General features: G+C 36.8%; 1 protein-coding gene and 1 long non-coding RNA gene across 2 annotated transcripts; one reads left to right on the top strand and one right to left on the bottom strand.

The window, feature by feature from the left end:
- Positions 1–275: 275 nt before the first annotated feature.
- On the bottom strand, positions 276–965 carry LOC124640190. Its single transcript, XR_006985537.1, has 2 exons — positions 766–965; positions 276–503 (listed from the first exon to the last, which is right to left on the bottom strand). It is a non-coding gene; the product is annotated as an uncharacterized LOC124640190 (long non-coding RNA).
- A 3,159-nt stretch (positions 966–4,124) lies between these two features.
- On the top strand, positions 4,125–6,270 carry LOC124640458 (39S ribosomal protein L40, mitochondrial). The gene is made up of 5 exons (XM_047178235.1): positions 4,125–4,287; positions 4,380–4,472; positions 4,660–4,830; positions 5,084–5,282; positions 6,098–6,270. Exons 1-5 carry the CDS (start codon positions 4,253–4,255, stop codon positions 6,212–6,214), a joined length of 615 nt encoding a protein of 204 aa, XP_047034191.1. The 5' UTR covers positions 4,125–4,252; the 3' UTR covers positions 6,215–6,270.
- The last annotated feature ends 19,557 nt before the right edge of the window (positions 6,271–25,827 follow it).

Genomic DNA, 25,827 nt, shown 5'->3' with positions numbered 1-25,827 from the left:
GTTACTAAGGACATGACTTCCGATGATGGAGTAGGGTAGACTGGGTACAGTTGTGCCAATTTTCGTTTGATCACCAATAATTTTGATATTTGACTAATTAGCTCGCAGAAAAGGAACTTGTATCGCAATTTGTACATTTGTGTACGTAAAAACACTCATATATTGTTCCTTAATACAATGTATTACTCATAAGATCAATTTAAAAAAAAATGGGAAAGTGTCACAACCGGCCACATACCAAGGGCGGTTGTGACATGCATAAACATATATCAAAATGGTCTATAATATCTTTTATTGTAGAAATGTTTAACATAATAAGCTTACAAACATAGTTTTAACAATCAACAAAACAACATTTGCTCTGTTCAAACTTGTAGCTGTAGAAAGGCTTGTAGCTTGAGCTACACGTACGAAATCCCTTGTTTCACTTCTTCATCGGCATCTTTTTATTTTTTGATATCACACTGCGCTCTTTCGGTCTTCCGCAAACGTATCCTGGACATCTAAAAGCAAAAAACAATAATATGAGATTTATTATATGTAAAGATATTCGTCACAACCGTACCCAAAAAAATTGACACAACCGTACCCAACGCATCATTTTGAAAACAAAAAATCGCCATGATTTTGCCAAATACTTTACGTAAAAAGAAATCACTTGTAATTAAATATTAATATTCAACTTTTAAAGAAAAAAATAACAAGATAATCTATCTGTATAAAAATAACAGTAATTAGGAAACGAAATCGAACAAAAATACTTACTTTTGATTGTTGAAAAGCAATGTGGGCTCCTGCTTACGTCAACGTCGTGCGCCGGCTAACGCAATACTGGGGAACGTGTTTAGGCTTGTGAGCCACGTCTTTCTCCCTCACAACCTCCCCCGTTTTACGTATAGTTTCGTTACAACTGCGACTGTCACTACCGTACCCTGGCACAACCGTACCCAGTTTACCCTACCTAGTTATGTTAAACGAAGATACTATGTTGCGCTCATACTAAATTGGGATAAGGGCAGGAAGATACCTAATAATCACGTAAAACATACGGAACCTCATCAAGGCACATAATTTTGGTTTCCTCAGTTCCTAAGTGAAGACTATCTTCATAAGTGGCCGTTATTGCCAATTAAGTTCATAACAAGCGTTCAGAGCTTCGTTTTGAATACAAATTCGTTCAATGAGGATGTTAACAAAGACAAAATATTTCTGGCAGTTAGAGAGACTACTGAATTCTATAGAAATGAGCTGGCTTCTGATTAGGCTTAATGATAAGTGCCTGTTAGTAAATGTTCAACGTAAATATTTGGAAAATGTATGCCATTTCGTACGACATGCGAATGCTAAGAGAATACTTGCCGGCAAAGGCAGTAAGCAGGAAGAGAATACTAAAAAGTCTAGTCTACATTTAAGATGAAAAGTATTATTTGCTTTCAAAGGAGCCTATGATATTAAGTAGATGTGGGATTGATCCTGGATAGGACTGTAAACCCTGAAATAACCAGACCCATAAACAATATACCTACCTAATGTGGACCATATAGGTAGTTCCCCGCATGGCATAAATAACTACATTATCTAAAAAAATGCAAAACATTATAAGAGGTAGGTATATATTAAAACTCTAGGCACGTACATTTATAACAGGTAGTTACGGAGTAGTACCTAATAGTGTAATGTACCTATTTAGGTAATAATGTAATTTTTGCATGGTTTGTTTTGCACGCTATAGGTATACTTTGGCAACTTTTCCTACACTGCCTTATCTAAAATGATACCTAAGTATCTTTAAGTGTCTACCACTCGATACATGAAATAGATGGAAAACCAAACAGATGTTAATGTTAAATTCCATTTCAAATTACTTTTTTAGTAGAGATAATTAGTCAATAATACCAAAGCCGTTATCTTTAAAAGTTGTGGTAATTGATAGACAATAGCCAGTTGAGCCACATAGTGTTAATAGGTAAATAGTCACATGATTCCTCGGCAAAAGTATCTACCTATTCACCAGTGCTTACATATTCGAATATGTAGGTACTTTGCTAGATCATTGAGATAATTATATTATATTTCGGCTCGGAACTAATTTTCAAGTAGGTATAATAGGCATGATGACAGTAATCAAAAATCATTAAAATAATATATTTATTAAATTAAACTTGAAGCTTGGAATATAAAACGCGCATTGTTTTCTTTATTAATAATGTGATTAATATGTATTTTTATAAAATAAAATTACGAAATAAGGCAATCCGCCATGATATCTTGAACACCAATCAGAGCTCGTGACGTCATCTCTATATGCACTTTCGAATTCATATTTATATACACAAAAAACTTAATTATTGCACGAGCGTTGTTTACTTGCGTCTTGTAATTTCAGTCGTGACGTCACAAGTGACGACATGACACTGACAAGCGTTTTCGCGCCTGATTCAAAGTGGACAGAGAAAAATGCAATTATTTGATAAAAAAACTTCGCATTTTCTTAAAATTAATAATTTTTCATATAAAATAGACGTATACCTACATCATACAAAGGAATTTAAAAATTTGTCGTCATGCCTATTATTTTACATAAATTATGTAACCCACAGGTATTATTTTGTATGTCTCTACCAGACCTCGGGACTATAGAGTTCCGGATTTTTGGGAGGTGAACGTGGGGTCGAAGCCAACACGCTGAAGCCCTTTTGAGACAACTTTAATGAAATGGTGACACTGAACCGACGATTATCCCTGTATACACTATAGAAATGTACCCAAGAACCACAATCCCCGGTTCTGTACATTCATATGTACAGAACCGGGGATTGTGGCCACAATCCCCGGTTCTGTACATTCATATGTACAGAACCGGGGATTGTGGTTCTGTGCTAAATTATTGCTAACTATGGATGAAAACTACTTGGGCTATTGTGATGGGATGCTAATGGGAATGCGAATGGGGAAACTACGGGAACTATGGCACCTGCCGATAACAATGTAATAAATACACGTAAAAGTGGCAGGTGGAGAATCGCCACCTCACTTTCTGGGCCCCCGGGAATCAGTCACTGAATTGCTGCACAGAAGTGCACTGAAAAACAAGAGGGCAACAGGTACATGAGCGGCTGAAGGGTGAGGATACCTCGGCGGACTTTAAACGCAGATCACGCGCTCCCTGTGGGCCAGCGTCACCGGCCCACTCGCCAATTACCACGAGGCACCTACCCTCCGAGCAGAGCTGTTAACTCGGCTCTAGCGACTCCACTCTGACCGGCTGATCAAGGCAAGCCAAGAGGCGGGAGACCCATCCCCCGTCATGCTTCACTCGGGCAAGCCGGATATGGGGGACAGTATACTCTCCCTGGAGTACTCGGATATATAGCCCCGCGGGGTCGCTACTCCCCGTCATCCGCCTCAGATGCCCTGCGGGGCTAACCCACAGGTATTAATATGTGTGTGGGTAACTTGTCCCGTAAAAGATTGATGTGCTATTTGTTTTCAGTAAGTTCAGGGAGTTGTGAATCAATGAATAATGAAAAAACGCCTTTTCTCGGGCCCACTGTTTGTCTTCGTTACATACCTACTATGCAATATGCTTACTTACATTGTGGCTTTCTTCTACCTTCAACCCTATTAGTTTTATAAAAAAAATGCAATGTTATTGTAGATGGTTGGAAAATCAAATAACTTTAAAACCATTTACATATATAATCAAAGTTTAAAGGTAGAATTCCGTGGGTCGCGGCTGACGCAGCCGCGCGCGGCCTACGACAGTCGTCGGCCGCGCGCGACAATAGTCAACCTATGAAAATGTATGGCGCCGCTGCCGAGGTCCGCGACAGTTGCGCGCGGCCGACGACTGTCGTAGGCCGCGCGCGGCTGTCGCAGCCGTGATCCACGGAATTCTACCTTAAAACCTGGAAATCCTTGTTTTGTCTATTGTCACGTTTCTCAGCAGTAGCCAAACAAATTATAGTAAAACGGAACGTTAATATTACGTTCCATTGTACGAGTAGTAAGAAGCACAATATTGGGTAAAAGCCTATATATTATTCCTTATGCTTTAAATTGTACTAAATATTAAAATAATTTCATCCATAGTTAGCCATAAAAACAACAAATAGTATATTTTTTTGTATCTTTGACGTTTATACTCGTTCGTCCGAAAATCGGAACGTGACTTCAATCTGTCCGTCTGCCTGAGAAATAAAATAAATAGAATTAATATTAATATTTGAAGTGCCCGTATAGTGTAAAAACAATGTTAAATTTGTCTTTATTAAGGCAGTTCTCCAAGTAAGTTCATTGGGTCAAGATTTTCACAACATAACCTATAAAATGTACTACGATTTATCAACATTAAACATTTCATATTCTGATATTTTCAGATTAGCTTTATGTTCTACTCCGAACATACCAATTGCAAGTAGAGGCATTGCCACAACAGCAGCAGTGCAGTTTAAAATTACAGAACAATTATGGTAAGTTTCAATCACAAAATTATACAATCATATAAGAGATAGTATCAAATAACACCTCTGTTACATTTAGATAATACAAATTAACGAGATTTATTAATACCTATTACTCAAAACAAGCATGCCATAAAGAAGTCAGATATATTTCTCAGAATAGATCCTTACTTAGAAATCTGAACAAATTTTTCAGGGCAGAACCAATGAAGAAGAAGAAAAAAATTGATCCTGCCATTGTAAAGGCTCGAGAGGACAGACGTCGTAAGAAGCTTGAGAAACAGATCAGGAGATTGGAGAAAAATGCTCGCCAGCTCAAACCTATTGACGAAATGGAAGTGCCTCTTGAATTGCTTGACAATTTTAAGTAAGTATATGTGCGAAAATAAAGTTCCATGACCAGTTTTCTATTTAATGTCATATTTAATTGTTTCTTTCTTATCTACATATGGCTTTAATTATTAGTTATCACTGCCATTTATATAAGAGTCTGATGAATTGAGAACCTCCTTTTTGGAAATCAGTTAAAAACGGTTGATGTTACTGCAGTGAATAAAAACTTTTTATCGAGTAAAACCTGTAGTTTTAAATACAAATAATGACCTTGCAATTTATTACAGTAAACGAAAGAGGCCACAACCAAAACTGACACCTGAGGTCATAGAAGCCCGTGCATTATTACAAAAGGATTGGACTCGGTACAAGCGTCAGGAGTACATTGCTAACGTGGCACAGATTGATAGAATTATGGGAGCACAGCGGAGGGCACTTGACAAGCTCTTGGAAGAGTCAGAAGATTTGTACAATGAGGCTATTATGGTATGTATTAAATCTAAGTAAATATTAAAAATATGGCGAGTCCTGGTGGCCTAATGGGTAAAGGACCAACCTCTCAAGTATGAGGGTGCGGGTTCGATCCCAGATCAGGCAAGTACCAATGCTTATACCAATGCAATACTTTTCTAAGTTTGTATATACTTTCTAAGTATATCTAAGACACCATGGACTGTGTTTCGGATGGCACGTTAAACTGTAGGCTGTCATTGAACATCCTTGGCAGTCGTTACGGGTAGTCAGAAGCCAGTAAGTATGACACCAGTCTAACCAAGGGGTATCGGGTTGCCCGGGTAACTTTGTTGAGGAGGTCAGATAGGCAGTCGCTTCTTGTAAGCACTGGTACTCAGCTGAATCCGGTTAGACTGGAAGCCGACCCCAACATGATTGGGAAAAGGCTCGGAGGATGAAATATTAAAAATATATATATTTTATGTACTTAACATCTAAAAGTTATCAATATAATTTAGGAAAGTAGTAAAGGGGTTTAAATATTTGTTGGATTTACAATATTTGAAATCCACACAAATATTTTACGCATTATGTACATACTACCCAATAAGAAAATACGAGTTTTCATTGATATACCAAACCTATTTCACTAAAATGAAAGATACAACTGTGAGAACGGTTATAATTGAACTCTATCTAATACCTACAGAAATATACCCAAGGTATTTTTACAGCTATTTTGGTACACCTTGTACATTTCCCTTGAATAATTTTTTTCACTCATTATACTGAGTACAATAAAACTGCTTTTTTATGCTTTTCACTGACTTGCTAATAATTATCCACAGCCTGATATGCAGTTGATTCCCTATGAGATCCAAGGGCCTGTCGCGACGCCTCCCATCAAGAATTACGTATCACCAGATGGCGAATACATTGATGTCTCTAAAAAGTGGGATAATTAGAGTGAACTATACATAGTTAAAATATATTAGTTTAATAAAGTTATGTTTCAATTTTATATTGTTTTTATTTTTATTGAGAAGTAATTTGATGTTTAAATCAAATCAAATAGTGTTCTCAAACACTCATTTTTTTTTCAGGTTTGTAAACATTAATTTTCTCCATATTATATGTATTTGTATAAGTAGGTATGTATTTGTTTCATTTTAAGTAGATACTTGGAAATTACAATAATGTGTGGAAGTGACATCTACACGCACTATCCATAGAACTGTATTTTTATTCAGCCAACTTTAGTTGTTTATGGGCAATTTTGTACAACCACCTAAATGATGTGAATTTCCGGCTGGAAGGGCCAGAAATAAATTTTCGCGATTGCGATTGTTTGTTTACGAATGGTATTTCGTAGCAAAATCACCTAGTTATAATAAACCGCATTATGATGAAATGCTACGCCAATTCAGCCCTTCCACAGACCATCTCATAGGATAACGACCCGGAAGAGTGGCTCGTAAACTCACTCGAGGGTAAAATCGATTTTCATGCATGATCTGCCCTAAAGATAGACCAGCCAATTTATCTGGCATCAAAGGTTTCTCCTCATTTCCTAATATTTGTCCCCATAACGCGTACATCAAAGATATTACTGATAGTAGGTAAGTACCTGTATTTCATCATTAGCATACCAAATATCTATTGGCAAAAATTACCTATGCATAGAATAAACGCTTAACAAAACGTATCTAAGTTCCTAAATGTATACCCGTTTTCGGTAAAACATTTTTTACCGAAAACGGGTGAGCCATGCTTGTGTATGTAAATGTACATGCATCGGTATTGTTTTTGAACGCTTATGCATGGGAGAGCTCTCATTAGTGGCCGAGTCATGTAAAGAAAATGTGATGAGCCGTTTAAAAAAATATATAACATGGATTGTTATATCGTTATTGGAACGAATTTAAATACTAGATAACTGCTTCTTTCGTTTCCTTTGTCAGAGCTTTTGTCCCTTTGAATTTATAAAAATAATGATGTTGCAATTTGAACACGGCGCACAATTTGCTTAGTCAGATTCTTTGCACCATTTTTTTTGTTCTCCTTTGATAAAAAAGAGAGGGTGAGGATGTTTTCTAGTTGTAGTGCTTATTGTGTTAAGATTTTTTATGCAAATTATATTTTTATTTTCAGCCCTCTTCTATAGACGTGGTTGAGCTTAGAACATTTTTAGGGAATATTGTTTCATCACGGTTTAAAAGATGATCTTGTGTTGAGTAAGCATCTATTTGTGAGTAGATGTGGTAGGTAATACCTATTAATTTTCTGGATGACTAAGCACTATCTTCACATCTACACTTAATTTATTACGCTTACTCCAACAAAAATAAGACTAAAATAATCAGGGTCTTCATGTCAGGTAGTTCAAGGGTCGAGTAGATACTTAGTTCGGAACCTAGGCCCATTTTCACCGAGTAAATAAGCGACCGTTTTTCTTAAAACACTGCTTTGAAAATTGAACGTAAAATATCATGGTACCTATACTTTCTTAAACTGTTGTTGTAAGAAAACTGACTTTTATGTTTTCGGTTAACTTGGCCCTACAAACAAACGAACGAAACGTTGTTCTTGACCTTTTCCATCTAATGGTTTACATTAACATTGTCGATGGTTCCACTAATGATTTGTTCAATGTTATAGGTACCTATCGTTGCGATTGACGCACCATACCAATGCTCACGTGTTGAAACAGCGCTGTGCAAATATGATAAATTGTCTATTACGAACGGTATTTGTATGCAATTAACTGATTTATTTGTGCCGAGTTGTTAGTAAATAGAAGAGTTATGATCATTTATACTGACAATTGGAACGTGTTACGAGGCATCGTTAATTGCGAGGAAATAGCTAATTTAAACGGCAGCGTGGGTGGTGTCTAGGTGATTTATCTTTCGTCAATTTGCTTTAAATATTTTTTAAGGCGTTCAAAATATTCCAGTGTTTTTTCCAAGTTATGATAAAATAACGAAGAAAAATAATAGATGATATACAATATAGGTAGGTAGCACGCGTAACAAAAAGAAAAAAAAAACTTTTGAAAAATGTTGCGTCTCCATCCGCAATTATGAGGTAAAAATGCACAGCGATCCTCATAAAAGAGCGCAGCTTTTCATTACAGCTTCCGATGCATACCGTAGTGTCACCCCGGCCCCGAATAACACCAGCAGACATTTGAATTTCAACTTCAGAATGATCAGTAATAAAGTCGAATATATAATGGTGGTTGCATTTTTTGTGTAAATATTGAGGTGATTATAAAGAGATACGAGGTGTAGTCTTTTCATGATTTTTTAAAAGCCGTAGCCCTTTGAGGGTAGCCGCGGGCCTGAACGAGACGATTTGAATGTCCCCAGTTTACTAGGTCAAGTGAGGTCTATTGACGGTGAGGATTTCACAGTGCGAGCCCCAGTTTCTTAGTAGCATCTTCCAGGCAAGAAACAGCCTTAACTCGTGACCCCAAACGGTTTTCTGTTAGTTTTGCAGGGAACATTACACACAGTTTGTGTACATTTGGTTTGTTTATTTACCAAAGAGATTTCTTGGCACTGGGTGGGTTGACGAGTAAATATAGTAGATAAATGGGGATTATCTGTGTTTACGAATGAAGGTGGGATCAGTGGCGTAGCTTGCCTTGTCGGGGCCCCGTATAAAAAATTGTTTGGAGGCCCTTATATGGCACTTTTTTTATAACCTCTTCCCGTTTCTGTTAACTTTTTATTTTCTCAGCGCCGCTGGGATAATCTATTTTCCTTTCACTCATTTAATGCACATTTATATAAAGCGCGTAAATAAACAGTGCACTGCACTCCGTGCGGTGGCGGCGTAGCATCGGGTGGCACCCGCGGCGGACTAACTATTGAGCACCCAATAATCATGGATTAAAATTGTAAATAAAAGTACTTAAAAATCGTGTAGAAATCATTCGTGGTGGTTTTTGCTAGGTTTAATTTAACGTAAAGAAACCGGAAACGGGTCATTGCAAACTTATAAAGAGCTATTTTTGAAATTTGGGATATAAAAAACCCAAACATGTTTTATAAAAACCGGCCAAGTGCGAGTCGGACTCGCGCATGAAGGGTTCCGTAGGTACCATTATTTATAAAACGGACAAAAAAATCATGCTTGTTGTATGGGAGCCCCCCAAAATATTTATTTAATTCTAGTTTTCAGTATTTGTTGTTATAGCGGCAACAGAAATACATCATCTGTGAAAATATCAGCTCTTTAACTATACCCTAAAAATCAGTGTGAAATTATTAAGTTTTGAGAAAAAAATAATTTAATAAAATATTCCATAAATAGTCCCATGAACGATGTTTTCGTAACAGCGCCTAAACAATCTTTGGGTGCGTCCACATCTGGCGAATGCGCCGCGAATGCGCAGCACGCGAGCCGATCGCGAGCTGTCCGCGAGCTGCGCGCGTGCAGTCACTGCAATAGTTCGGTGCGCCTCTTTAGCGCAACTCACGCAAGGCTCGTATAGAGCGCGCGAGCGGCGCGCGATCTGCGCGCAATCAGTTCTCGCCCTTACAGTTCCGTATATTGGCTCAGTACTATCGAAGATGTCAGACGTCGCGCGCCGCCTGCGCGCCGCTCGCGTGCGGCGCTTAGGTCGCGCGCGAGCTGCGCGCGGGCGGCGCAGAAGCGGCGCACGAACAAAAATGCACGCGCGCAGCTCGCGGACAGCTCGCGATCGGCTCGCGTGCTGCGCATTCGCGGCGCATTCGCCAGATGTGGACGCACCCTTTAAAGCATTTTTTTCATATGAAGGTGTGAAAAAAAGAAATTAGAGAGTATGCCATATTATTTTTAACATTTTTATCTTTTTTTTTGAGATTCGTCACATTGTTATAGGACGGGGGGCAATTTTGTATGGATTGCGATCCGTCTTCTTTGAATAGCATGCAGTGACTGGTAGTGAACCTAGGCTTTGCAGATTAGAATGGCACCCTCAGTGACTTGTCCCTTCTGCCCGTGCCATCCTGGTCGTGCAGATATGTGTCGACCGAGATGGCACCCCCCGAGACGTGGTACCAGTGGCGGACCGCCCTCTCCCCCCCCTTATGCTGCTACTAACTCCGTGGTTTAATATCCAATGTAAAGTACAACAACGTACACGTAAATCGCGATATCGATCAAGGATTCCCCGCTGAGTTGAAGATGAAGTAAGTAAAACGGGGAAGTCCCGCAGCCCGCCATAACGATGTAGAGTGTTGTTAACTTTTGAACGCACGCTTAAGGCGGGAAAAAAAAAGAATTGCTTTTCAGAATTTTGATATTTGTAAAAGAAAATAAATTAGGAAGTTTTTATTTTTTGTCCTTACACACTTTTGGGGCCCCCGTGGCCCGGGGGCCCCGTATAATTGATACGGCAGATACGGCGGTAGCTACGCCCCTGGGTGGGATATTATTAGTAGCGATTCAATGGACGCATTTTATGCAATCTCTACTGCATTGCGCATCAGCACCCTACTGTTAGATTAAACTCTTATTTACCTATTGAGTTCTTAGAAACACTGACTTGTCTTACGCTTACTAATGGGCTTGGCAGATAAATGGCCATATGGGGCTTTTAATCCTAGCCATGACGTTATTCTACTAGATTCTGAGTGCGTACAAAGAAGATTCCTTTGATGTTTAAGACACAACTATTATAACAGTATTTGACCGAAAAATGTTTGAACATTTTGGTAAGGAAATGTTAACAATAAGTAGCGTTAGTACTCCTCTGGGAGAAGTATCAATATCTTTGGATATTAATATTGGCAATGTCGTCGGCCCATCCGAAACTTGTTCGGTAACTCTCAATGAAATACATTACGCTAAAATATCTACACACCTATTACTTAGTATATATGTACCCGCTATTCCCTGTTCTATTATACTTTTATAAGCTCTAGGAGAGTTTATGTTGCAATATCGTTTTTATTCGGAAACGAAGACTTTCATTCGATTGGTTATGTAGGTACATACTTACATCACATTGGGCACCCCTTATTGCCTGGTTATACAAGGCTGAGGTTGAGGGTTTGAAAGCCCTTAAAATGTTAGTCTATTGGGTACAGCAATATTAGATAGTAGACCTTTTTGTATCATTTTTTCGCAGATAACTGCGAAAAAAAGGAGGTCAATTCATTTCTTTCCGATATGTACGTCATTATTTTTAACATAATTTAACGGGTTAAAATGCTGCTAAACTGGCATTTAAATAATTTATAGTAACAGGTTCAATTTGTCTGCACCGTAGATGGTCTCCAAATATATACTCAAATATATGCAAATTCATTTTGACTAATAGTTTTAAATTGGAATTATAAATCAAATCCAAGTGCGTAGATCTTCGTTCTCGATTAAATAAATAATTTTGACCAGTCACCGTTTCTCGCTAGGTTGCTATTAAAATACAAGACTCGTGTTATTCAAGTCAGTTCCAGTTGGCGAAACTAAATATATTACACAGCTAAGTCAAGACGGGATGAAAGCGTTTGCAAAAAAGAGCATTCGGTAACGCGGCACAGTACCTACAGTAACTCGTTAAATTACGGATGTCGTTTTTGCCTTCTTTACTAAAAAATAAGAAATATAAAATTATGAATTATGTAATAAAGTATTTAGAGTTGAAAGATTTTATAATTGTAGCTAGATAAGCATCAATCGGGGGAATGACCGAGGATGTACGTTTTAGTAATGCGATATTTTAAAAGTAGGCACACATAAATACATCAATCGTTTTTTATTCTCCAAAGTTTCTAGAATTTTCCACAACACAAGATCGCAAGTCTTAAAGAAATTAGGCAGATTGATTAATGTTTCCTGAACATGTAATAAAATTTTAATAACCATTACTTACCCTTACAAATTATGTTCGCATGATATAAGATAATCTGAACAAGAAAAATCCGTCTGGTGAAAATGGTTGGGGGTGTGATTGATGACTCTCAAAGTAGCAAAAAATATGTTCATTGTTTGAATATTTACGGTCTTGTGAAGTTGTGTAGGTAGTGAAACGATGATAAGTGGAAATGGAAGTACAGCCGTTAATGATTTTTCTATGCTAGACCTGTGCAGCCTGCTAATTTTTGGGCTATTAAACGTTTTCTTTTTAGTCTTAACATAATGGAATCGTATTGTAAAGCGTATTGCAATGGTCACGTAGGTATCGATCGATTGAAAGTTTTATTAGATACCTACCTACACCGGAATCACGACTGTTGGCCAACAGTCGACAGTTTTAGTTGCAGTCTACGTGGATGAAAAGATAGTGATTGACAGCTATAAACCTTATCTCAAAGCATTACTCAGCAAAATTTTGAAATCAACAATTACCATTTAAGATTATACCAAGCAAATAAACACATTCCTTGTAATAACCGTTTCTCAAAGTAAAACCTCGGATTGAGACTAAGCTGAGCAGTAACCATGATAAGTGCCAAGTAAATATTCTAATTAGAGCGCTGGAGAGTGCCAGGACTTCAGGCAAAAAGCTCAAGTAAGAACTGGATTATATAAATGGGCTTGCTGCGTACTCAGTACAGCCAGGCAGTCTTTGTGAATAGTTAAAGCACATAACAAACTGAAGTCTTAACTTATTACAAAAAGGACAATGCCAGGGTCTGGGCTCACAGTTTGCCCAGCAGTGGGAGTAGTTCCAGAGGGTTCCTTAGTGCACTTTGAACACGTAATGCAAATATTTTTGAAATCGGTCCCAGGGGTCCCGAGGAAAACCGGTTCAAATATTCCACATGAACTGTCGTTTTACAAAGCTTGAGCCATTTGCCCAGTAGTGGAAGTGATTGGAATAGGTTCTTGACTTCACTCTTAACACGAAATTAAAATATTTTTGAAATCGGTCCCAGGGGTCCCGAGAAAAACCGGTTCGAATATTCCACATGAACAGTCACTTTACAAAGCTTGAGCCATTTGCCCAGTAGTGGGAGTGGTTGGAATAGGTTTTTGACTTCATTCTTAACACGAAATCCAAATATTTTTGAAATCGCTCCCAGTGGTCCCGAGGAAAACCGGTTCAAATGTTTTCCATAGATAGTCACTTTACAAAGTCTTAGGTATTTGCCCAGTAGTGGGAATGGTCAAAATAGATTCTTTACTTCACTCTTAACACGAAACCCAAATATTTTTGATATCGGTCCCAGGGGTCCCGTGGAAAACCGGTTCAAATGCTCTCCATAGATCGTCACTTTACAAAGCCCAGTAGTGGGAGAAGTTGAAATAGGATCCTCACTTCACTCTTAACACGAAATAAAAATATTTTTGAAATCGGTCCCTGGGTTCCCACGAAATTAACCTGACAAGACTTTTCTTCCAATTAGGTCTTATACATATATTGTCAATCTCAACGCACAGGACGTGACTGTCTTACTCTATCTCTCTCTCTCTCTTGGGTTATTTTTTTTTACTTACTGTGATTTTAAAATAAATTCTAAAAGCATTGGATTCTAATAAGAACTGACCCTGATTTCCCGAAATAAAGGTAATTGCCGCAATACATTTGAATTCTCGGTAAAAATCTAGAAGGTCAAAAAGTCTGTGCTATGAGCTATCTACTAGAAAAATCTTATCAAGACGAATAAAATAAGCTCGAACTCGAGGTAGTTAGTAGATACCGTTGAGGAGTTCCCTCGACTCTCTGGTGTCTCCTGCGTCAGGTCAGATCTTAACCTCCACTGTTTTGTGGTATCGGAGATATATACCCGAATGACAAGTTTTTACTTAATATGTGCCTTCAATTTATGAGAGTTGCACCCGATTTTTTTTGGGTTTCCATCATCAGACCCTTGACCGGATGACAAAGGAAACGTTTCGGAAGTAAGCCCTTTGGAAAATGAAATAATTTTTTGAATTTGTTGGTTAACGACGGAGTTATGCGCGTACAAACGTAAAAAGAATACAAACGAACTGAGAACCTCCTCTATTTTTGGAAGTTGGTTAAAAAAAAGTTGTCGTATACAACACCTCGTGTTTGTTAATTAATAAATAATTCATTTCAATTAAGGTAGTATAAGTGGAATAGTTAAGAGTTAGTAAGCATATTTTTCGTAATATTGAACAAGACTCAAACAAGTTTTTCTCAGGACTCCTGGGATAGATTTTGAAATACTTTGGTCTGGGTACTAATATAAGCCTATAGAACATTGTACACTATGCAGTTATTGTGGGCAATCCTTGAGCCCAACTTCCATACAAAGAATAGCATTGTCCTTTATAAGAAGATGGAAGTAAATACATAACTATTCATTATGATGTAGACAGAAATGTGGAATATTATCAAGCACCCAAAATTTATTTGATCAACTTTGAATTGCAATTGCAACTCACCAATGAATGTACAGTTTAACTACTACAGTCAACGTTACGCATTTCAAAATCGGCTTTCAACGAGCAGGTACAATAGGTAGGTTAATTAGCACGTGCGGTCGTAGGTCAGCCCGAACGTGGTAATGAGCTGCACAGTGGTTCAACGTGTGTCGTAACCTTTTCGACGGACTGTACGTATGTGCGTGTGTGCGTAACACGTGTCAATCTTCATTCAAGATATAGGTTGAAGCATTTGGTCAGAGTATAAGGTTAGACTGTGAGCTTGTCTGAAGTTAGCATAGTAATAAAGATGAATGAACATTACTGTGCATGAGTGAGCCATCAAATGGCTTACTTGAATTTATCGGGAACTACTTAGGTATTAGTAATCCTCTTTGTTGGATATGGGTGCAGGTGAGACAAAGAAAACACATGTATCCTGAACGACTGTTATATTTCGAATGTAAGAACGTACGATTAAAGTGAACATTGAATGATTGAATGTTTGACGAATGATTGAAGTAGGTATGCTTTATATAATCTTGGATATTTGTAAAGGAGGTATTATACGTACATCATGCGTATATTCCAACAGCCCCCCTCAAATGTACAAGCATTTTATACAATCATAAGTCAAAAATCGTTTACCCAAACTTGGCTGCAAAACAGCACCTTTTGAACGTCAGGAATTTATAAAAGACAGTCCCCAAAACGCCCACCTTTCACCACTTCCTATGTGTTTTTACTGGGAAGAAGAAGTGGTGCAACAAACTCCCCAGCAACACATATCTGTCTGTAGGTTAGAAGAACCTTAAACATTGTTTGATATATAAAGTATACAATACAATTTGTACATTGCAGTATAGGACAATATGCAATATTTACATACACTTTATACAGTCATAAATAGTACCTGCTGCATATCAAATTACAATAACTTTGATCAACAGCTTAGATTATAAACATAATAGCATTCTAAATAAAATCATTGAACTGAAATTATTCAAAAATTTACATTAAGTTCAACTTAATTCTAAAAACTTTGCATCATAAGTCAAAGTCAAAACATTTACTTCATTTAGACCATAACAAGCACTTATGAAAGTCAAAAACATAAATAAGTTTGATTCTAGTTGCTCATTCCAACAGTAGCTTCCTATGGAGAAGAACAGGCAAGTAACTCCATGGTTACTTTTTTTTTTTTAAATACATAGTATGGTATTACAGTTTATATGTATTGATACATACAATAACAGCATGCGAAGGTCATGTAGAATCACAAACAAAAACATATGAGAATTAAATTACCATTAAAATGCTTCATGCTTCAAATTTTCATGTTTCACGAAAATGCATGAGTCAAATACCATTTATAAGAATAATTATTAAACATGATATGAATCTTTTAATGTACTTTGTAACTTATCTTGTAATAAGTATAAACATTCACATATTTTACATTAATTAATACTTTTATATGTACATATTTTGTCACCAGACAAATAGTCAAAGGAAAAATACAATTTTACTAGCTGGTAAAATTTTAATTTGGTTATTAATTAGATATTGTTATGTCCTATGGAGCAGGACCACCACATTTCTAAGCATTTTTATCTTGAACTTAATGTTCTAACTTATAATATGCTTTCTTAAAAAGTGTGGCTTTTTTATATATGAGTTTTAAACCTCATGTCATTCAGTTCCAGACTGTTGCCTGGTTGTCTGGTATTTTGTTATTACATTTACTTATTTATTTACATATACAACCTTACATCTACCCTTACAGGACGTGCCTAATGCGGCAGATGGGTTCTTATTAATTCTAAACTAAACTAAAAACACATAAATAACACATCACATCACATCACACAAATCAACACATAAAAACTTAACTAAATTCGTCACAATATCGTTTGTGATTTGTAGGATTATTAGCGATGCTAATACAACTGTTATTAACTTCATATATCATCATTGTCTGTTTTATCAGAATAGAACTATGTTATAATGATTTTATCCAAATAGCTTCTCTTATAGCTTCAAATAAGCATATATTCAGCTTCTGTTGAGGAACCGGCGACTATTTTGTTTCCGTGTATTCCACGAAATTGTACAATTATCAAACACTTTAAATATGTGATCTGTTGTACTTATGCGGTCAATAACGTCGCCTCAACCAATCAGAATCTGCATACCCTGCCATCAGTTGTTTGTAATCACATTTCACATAGGTGAGCTTTAATTTAAGAGTTCCTTTTATGTATCTCAAAAGATGTTTTAACCACTTCCATAACTTCATTAATTTTACTTTGATACTGACTTATAATACCTATAGCAGCACAAATATTTGGTCATGTACTAAGCATTGCATGCGCATTGCGTACATAAGGCACTTCCATATAGATATCTTCCTTGAGAATGCCTTTCTAAACGGCGGTTTTTACATCCATAAGATGGGCATGTAAATCAAACTGATTTGCAAGAGTTAAAATAAATTGGAAAGATTATATTTGAGCTACTGGAGTCAACGTTTCGTTATAATCTTGTAAGCATTGTTGAGTGACACCACGAGCTACTAATCGGGCTTTATACCATGTAGGTTTACCCAACTCGTTATTTTAATTGTACATACCCAATTTGAGCTTTTTATGTTAAAATTTTTAGGTCTTGCTATGAGAGTCCAAGTATTATTTCTATGATTAGACTCTATTTCACTTTTTGTGGTTTTCAACATATGTATACTAGAATCATCCCCACTAAAAATGTCACAATAGGTGCATGGTAGTGATTGAACAGTTGTGAGCGATAAGCAAAAATGGGTCATCAATCCTTTTATAATCTATTGGGGTACTTTGAGAATTATTTGTATTACGTCTCAGTTTGCTAGATGAAGGTCCAGCTTCTGAGCTATTATCAGGGGAATGATTATGTTTGTGTTTGTTGCCTATTAACTTTGCCGATTTATCGTCGTTTCGTGCTTGTTAATTTAGGCGGGAATTTGAACAGGTATTATAGAAATACAACTCATCAAATCATCATCATCATTGGCCACATAGCATCTTGGACAGATGATTGTGGCAGTGCTTGTCTACGCGGTTATTAGTGCCGCAAGCACTTTCTTTCATCAAATCAACATCCCTCGCAATAGGGAATTGGTTATTTTCTGTATTAGGTAAATAGTTTGTAACCATTTTGGTCGTAACCAACTAATATGGCTTTAAATGACTTTTCGTCAAATTTCGAGGCTTTAGTTTTATCATGAACATGTTGAACCGAATCATCATCATTATTTTAAATGTCTTGAATGACTTATTTTCGGTTTCGTATTTTCGGTATTGATTGTGTCATGTTTCGTATGGTGTTTTATTATTGGCGAGCGCTTTTGTGGGTAGTCTATTTGTTAAATATGTATATTAATATAGCTTCATCCCAGAATATTTTATATAATTTCGCACTTGTAACCAATGGTCGAGCCATTTCGGTTAACTCTCCTCCGCTCCTCGACACCATTTTGTTGTGGCTATTCGATACTGTTAAACAGTACCTAAGTTATTCCTTACAAACACAATAATAATCTTTAAATTCATTAGAAAGATATTCTCGCCCACTATCGCAATATAAATTAGTTTACTTTATGGTTAAATAAATTTTCACTTTTAGCAACAAAATCTTGAAAACATGTCAGCACTTCTGACTTAGCGTAGGTACATCAAATATATAACAGTGTGATATTGCACTGTAATGTATAAAATTGTCTATAAACGTAGCAAAATAGTTCTTATCATCTACAGTACATGGTTTTTACCAAATATGCAAGGTTCACATAATTCATCAGAATTATCAAATAAAAACATTATTTTCATCAACTCCATATTTGAACCTTTGATTATATATATGTCTAGATGTAGCGTCGAGTGCGCGCAAGCGTGGAAAAAAATGTCCATGTACTGTTCATCGACAGGAGCTTTCCCGTCAATCAGAACAGATCGTGCCGCTTAACTGTCAAAACGTATTACGCGCGCTAACTAAAATACAAATAACAGAGTTAAAATGACGACATGTGCAATTAAAGTCTGCCGGAATTATAAAGGAAGGCTAAAAAGTGCCAATAACATCATCTATCATCGGTAACTGACCCAGAAAATAAATAGTTGTTTTTTGAAATTATGTTTACTAAATCACGCCATATTGTATAAGTGTTGCCAGTTTCTGTTTTTCATTTTCCCAACTTCACGTTTATATGTTATGTATAAAGGAGATTTTTTTAAGCATTGCGCAAAAAAATAATAGGTATAATTTCTATTTTTTATTGCTCGGATAGACATTTTCTGATTCTCCAAAATATTATCTACTATTATTTGATTAGTAAATTATGGTCATCAACGTAACATCATTTTTTAATAGAATTCCAAGTAATCCTATTGTTAGGAGTCAGTGGATAGACTGCATTAAAAAAAGCCGTGGAAATGCGATGTGGACACCAACAAAAAATACCGTAGTGTGTTCCGATCACTTCCGTAGCAAGGACATGAGTATCTACTGTCGACAAGATAGGGCGCCGAAGACTTACGAAAGGAGCAGTGCCAAGCAAGGTTCAATTTTCTATAAAGTTATAGCTAAACCGAATAACACTATGTATACAAACTTATTTGATTAGTCTATTTTTTTTCATTATTTATGGAAGAATCGTAGAAGCTGGTATCATTATTTACGTCAACGCGCAGTGTAAAATGACACCTACACGCACACATGCATAACAATTTTGTCTCTGCTTCTTTGTTGGGATTGTATGGTGACACTCCATCTAGACATATATATAATCAAAGATTTGAACATTTGATTTTTCTGTTTATTTAAGTGAGTACTATGCCGTATTATTTATACTCTTTTACACAGTCTTGGTGATTCTCTTCAACAAAATTTAAATTACTCAGAGAATTATTACTGTTTAAAAGTAATACTAAAAAAAAAACATTAGTGATTGATGTTCTCACCTGTCATAAAACATTTATTATTTTTACCATAAATGTTAAAAAAAAATTACCGATATACCAGTCTTTTGGCATATTATAACGTACCTCCGGTGAATATAAAACGTCATCAATTGATCCTTGAATTTATGTTGTTACCTCGATTTACCCTTTACCAAACTCCAGGATTGAAACTCCTTTCCTAGCAACACCGATCTTCAATGGTGTGGATAATTCGACGTACGAGGTTAAAACCTTTTTACATTGTCAATCTTTTAATTATTTTTTTTTTTTTTAATATGATATATGTCATCATGATCTGTCACACCAGAATCTAAAAGAAAATAAACAGTATTATTTTCTACATAATTAGCAGACAATTTACATTATGAAATCATAAAAATGAAACCGTCCTGGTCATTGCTGCAGTATTCAATGTTATTGGCAGACTTTTGAAGTTCACCCATTGATTATTTTGCTGCAGTCCCTCCAAGTAACGGCAGTCCTTTTTGAAATCATTCCGACGTCCGCAATGATCACAATACATTTTTTTTTTTTTGATATTATATGCATTGAATTTCCGGGTTGATAATTATTTTTATTCTTCTTCTTTCGTGTCGATGACATGTCTTATAGTGAGACTACACTTTGTCAGCCCAATATGCCGCCACAGCGAGAGCACTAATTATTTTTATTTTGAGTGTGGGTCTCATGTGGGTCTCATTATTATTATACAATTCATGATCGAGTCGTAGTCTAGTAGTAGGCGTAGTCTTCACAGAAACCATATTGAGTTGCTCATCACCTAGCAACGCAGAAATAACACCGTCATAAGATGTGATATTTTGTTCATTGTTAATGCAATTTTAATTTATACTCTTTCACTGAATTTAAAAATTTTGTTGTATTACTTTTAACTACAGAAAACGGCCTGGGCCCATAACCTGTTGGATATGGGTGCAGGTGAGACAAAGAAAACACATGTATCCTGAACGACTGTTATATTTCGAATGTAAGAACGTACGATTAAAGTGAACATTGAATGATTGAATGTTTGACGAATGATTGAAGTAGGTATGCTTTATATAATCTTGGATATTTGTAAAGGAGGTATTATACGTACATCATGCGTATATTCCAACACTCTTTAACATAAGTAGTCTAGATAATCTAAGTTACAAAGTAATATTACGTTATAATGAAACCTAAAGAAGTAATGTACATAACAGTCTACAATTGTCGTGTAATGCGCAATAATTTACAGGTCTCCTGTGAGGACAATAATGGCGGACTCAGACATTAGTTCACGTCTCCATCCCGGAGGACAGACGTGAGCGGTTTGCGTGACAACAGCCGCTTTCAGGCCGTAACACCGCAACAAGCGTCGTTTCGGTGATTTGCTATGCGTTGTATTACAGAGTTTAGTTCAGAGGGAAACTCAATGGAGATGTTTCAATTGTGTTCTTTGATGGTGTAATAAAACATAAAGGCACTCTTCTAGCGATGAAACAGGCAGAAACGTAACCCTTATTTTTATGCTGTATGAAATTGAGGGTGAGCTTTTATATCGGTTTACGTAGGTATAGAAAAACATAAATATCTATTTAGAAAATCTCACGTAGGTACTGCGAATAAAAACTGGAAAAAAAGTAATTATAAAAGCTATTATAATATTGAGCTGGGAATGGCATGTGAAGGAATAGCAAGTTTGCATAATGGATGCACGAACACGATTACAAGTCGAGGGTTTGGCAAGAGAGATCTGATATTGGTTTCCAACAGTAAATGAAGTGGATCCTACAGCATCGAATATTGGATTAATTAAATAGAAATCCTCTCGTCTACCGATTTAATTCTACGTTTCAGCACTGGTTATTATTGTGTTGAATTTCGGTACAATTTACGGGGATATCTAGAATGTTTGTGTAATAGGAGAACAATGTTTTGATCTCGTCTCTAGAGGCCTTACTAACAAGAGGTCTTTGTGCTTCAGATTGTTGCAACAAAGGCTCTGAATACAAGCTATATTATGATTATAGAGGATAAAGGTACTACCTCTGTAGGAACGTATCAGAAGGGTATGGATGCATGAGACATGGAGCTTTGTATGTTCGAAGGCAATGCAACCGAGGTGAAGTTAATTGATGGTTTATCTCACGAAAGCGGATGAGCATACTTGTGTGTGTAAATGAACATACAGATTGTGTTTGTGTGACTTCCAAGCGCACCCGAACTAACGCATTAAAAGACTATGTGTACCTACATGGTACCTACGCACATTTACGTTGACCTCAGGTTCGAACGAGCCGTGGTTTTTCTTGGGTCTTGGCGCTAACAATAGCCCAGTTCCAAACTACTAAATTATACTTATCCAACGACCAAATATAGTTATGTACCTACATTATTATTATCATCCAGTTGATCTTGATACGACTTTGAGAAGTAGAACATAATTCGCTTCCAAGATTTGATTCGCAATTTGTTATACAGGTAAATCAAATAATCCAGTTGATATTTGCGACCTATACCGAGTACGAACTACGAACCTTCCTTCAGCACAGATTACATTATCTGTAGTTGTTAAAATTTATTTGTTAGTCCGTAATTACGCGGGATTATCTCGGCTCGCCATCTCTCCGCAGACGTGATGTGAAATTCAATTATTTTCTGTCCTTTGGCAATTTGTCTGTTTGTTCACATTTGTTGATGGGGTTATACTCCTGAGTTTGATTTAAGGCTTTGCTTTAGAACCAGGATACATTATTTGTAGTTAAGAACGATTATACAAGCTGTTGATTTGCATCCGTGCCATAGTCAAGGACGTAAATATGCTAATGATTCTCGACCCAAATCAACGAAAAAATGGGTAGGTAATTTTTTCATGTTTTTTTCTTATTTACGTATATCCGTCAGTGTAACCCAGCCGTACTTTAATTCGGCGCGTGTGTTACTAGCCTTACTACCGCGCTGCGCACTCACACAAACGCAAACGATACATGCACAAAGCATACGCAACGATCGTTCAATAAAAATCGTAGATCATCCAGCCTACCCAAATTCACCCAATCACAGTGCGAGTACTCCCACACACTCGCCTCGCCGCTCCCCGCGTGCCCTTGAAGCCGGAACAAACAAGCGCCGACGGCAAGCAGTGTGTTTGATGTCGCCGCCGCTGCTGCGTACGTGCGCTTTGAATTCCGCGACGTGTAGGTACAAAGTGCGAGATGACGGAAAACTACACGAACACGAGTTGGTGGCGATGGTCCGCCTGTATGCCATCAGTGACAACAGTGTACTAACAGCCATCCATCCTCCGAGCCTTTTCCCAATCATGTTGGGGTCGGCTTCCAGTCTAACCGGATTCAGCTGAGTACCAGTGCTTTACAAGAAGCGACTGCCTATCTGACCTCCTCAACCCAGTTACCCGGGCAACCCGATACCCCTTGGTTAGACTGGTGTCAGACTTACTGGCTTCTGACTACCCGTTACGACTGCCAAGGATGTGCAATGACAGCCGTACATACCTATGTTCCGGGAAATGTTTACCGACCGGGAACCCTCATCACGGAGGGTCATGCTGGTCATGTGACAGACTTATGTGCTAGGACCGTTAACTTAGTGCTTTCGACACATTAAAAACGAATGTGATAGTGTTATGTTAGCTGAAGGACAACCACCTACTTCGTCGTGCTCGATTGTGCCAAGAGTGTGAAGGTGACAGCTTTGAACAGTACCTCCGGGTAACTAAACTAGGTAATTTATTTATTTGTACATTTTGTAAATACGTAGTCAGCTTAATCAATTTTATTAGTGTAAATAAGTTGATTTCTTAACCACGCCAATAATACCTACGAGCCGAAAGAATCACCTCGTGCCTACACTTAACTAACACATCTTTCAGTAATTTAATCGAAAAGTAAAAACAAAATTACTACGAAATCTTTACGCTGAATGTTAAAGCAAACCGAAAATGTTATCAATCAGCTGTTAACAGGTCAGTGAACTTTCCTTTAGCGCACTAGTATTACGTCATTAATAAGATTTCCGTGTTCCAAGGTCCTAAGACCGTTAAGAAGGAAGCAAAATTTCTAATTATTAACCAATTTAATTCAAAAATAAAAACTAAATCACTGCGAAAACTTTATGCTGAAAGATAAAGCAAAACGAACATTTTATCAATCAGCTGTTAACATGTTAGTGAACTTTCTTTCGCGCACTAGTATTGCTTATTACTGTAGTTAATAAGATATCTGTGTTAAATTTATGCTCAAAAATTAGTAAGTAAAGTAAATCGAAGTTAATGACAATAATGAAGGTGATTTTCGAAACTTTAGGTAAAATGATTGCTATCGCGTATCACTCGGTCTCGCTCGCTCGCGCGCTCGCGCTGTCATGTCGTAGATAAGACACTCACACATCGACACTCACGCACACACGTAGACATTAGTTTTCTCTGTCTACGCACACATAGCTGCCATCACGCACACACTGTGGCCGCGGGGCAATTCTGTTATGATTTGTGTTTAACCGTGGGCTAAATTCTGAAATACCATGAAATTACAACATCAAAAAAAGCAGCGCATATTAGCTTTTTCCCACCTACCGTAATTCAAATCGATTATTTACGTATTTAATTTTAACCTCCTTGACTATGGCACGGATGCAGATCAACAGCTAGGTATTATTACCTATAAGATCTTTTTCAATCACAACGTCTATTAATATAAATCGTTGGTCAATAAATACAAATCAGTATTAATAACTATCTAGTTTCAGCTGACTGGTACCGCAACTAGACCATTAATGATTTACAATTCATATTAATATCACCGAGACGTTTCAATGCAACGCGTACCGAACAATCATTTAGTAGGCATAGTAACAACGTCTCCGATGTATATCATCCGTAACAACAAAACGTGATCAACTAAATCGATTTTGTATTTAACAAAAAAGTAATCGATTTAAGCAAGTCCATTGCTTATTACAGTTCAGATTAAATCCAATGAAAATCTTTTAAATTTTCACTTCAATGCTCATTTTAGCTACAATAGTCGATAATAGCTACTATACCTATTCGTATTTGAAACTCCCGAATCGATTACAGAAATAATTTCAGAGCGACACCAACAAAGATTGAGAATACTATTTAACTATCAGCAAACTTTTAGACTGCACCTCGCCACTAACCCAATAATTTAATTAAACGTTTAAACTTATTCTAAGAGCAACCGTAGAGAGCTTCTTTCGTAGTTTGTAAGTTTTTCAGAAATTTCATTACGCGGTCATTGAACTTTTGTGGTAGCTACACAGTTTATCGTTCATAGATTAGTATGTTTGCAATAAGCCGGTGTGTCATGTTGCCGTCGCTATAGATTAAGCGCAGACGCAGGATGTAGGAAATCTGTCACAATGTTATGTGAGCTAATAACTTTGTCGCGTGTTCACTTGACATGATAACAACAATCAACGCTGAACTAATTAGAATAATGAGCCCGCAATACCTTACCGGTTATTTAAACTTCGTAATTTATCCAGTTTGATACCGTTTAAGTCAATACTACTTTCTACAGTATTGCACCTGACAGTTTACCTAAATATAGAATTGCCTTGACTTGAATATCTTTTTACGGACACATTCACTTTTTCGATACATGTTATGACAATTTTAGTGCAAGCACTGCATTACTCTATAATAAGTAGCACAGACACAATGTGCTCTACTTTTCATAAAGTGGAGTAATCTTAATTTTGACACAGTTCAGTAAAATATATAACATTGCAGATTGCTTTTCTGTTTGTTTGTACAATGGAATAAGTAGGTATTGTTATTACCATGCGTGGACCTTGATAAAAATGCAATCTGAGTTTCCTACTTGCCGCATAATTTTACATATGTTTTGTTTTGTATTGTATTTATCATTATAAATAGGTACACTGTTGGTAACAACAGTTACTCCTATATTAATTAGTGATTATGTCAATGCGTCTCTCTTTTCGTTAAAGGCTTGCAACGATTCAGGTGACACGAAAGGAGATACAGATCGAAACATGTATCTATAAAGGTTCATTGAGTCGGATAAAACCGAGTAAAATAAGTACGTATAGTAATTTGCAAGTAACAGTCATCAAGAATTTTATTATGTTTACATATCGAGGTCGCGTTTAAAACGCAGGCGTCTCACGGCCTTGAAACCTTTTTTTTGCAATAAGCTCGCCCAAGCTAAAATCGGCATTTATTTATTGAAACTACTTTATTAATAGTTTTATAAGTTGCG

Source organism: Helicoverpa zea, chromosome 20 (genome assembly GCF_022581195.2).
Source record: "Helicoverpa zea isolate HzStark_Cry1AcR chromosome 20, ilHelZeax1.1, whole genome shotgun sequence".
NCBI lineage: Eukaryota > Metazoa > Arthropoda > Insecta > Lepidoptera > Noctuidae > Helicoverpa > Helicoverpa zea.
The sequence above is the reverse complement of the archived record's forward strand: the minus strand, read 5'-3'. Positions and strand labels throughout refer to the sequence as shown.

Coding starts and splice junctions, on each gene's coding strand:
- LOC124640458 (XM_047178235.1), top strand. CDS start 4,253: ATGTTAAATTTGTCTTTATTAAGGCAGTTCTCCAA. Junction 4,288..4,379: donor TTATTAAGGCAGTTCTCCAA/GTAAGTTCATTG, acceptor TGATATTTTCAG/ATTAGCTTTATGTTCTACTC. Junction 4,473..4,659: donor AAAATTACAGAACAATTATG/GTAAGTTTCAAT, acceptor CAAATTTTTCAG/GGCAGAACCAATGAAGAAGA.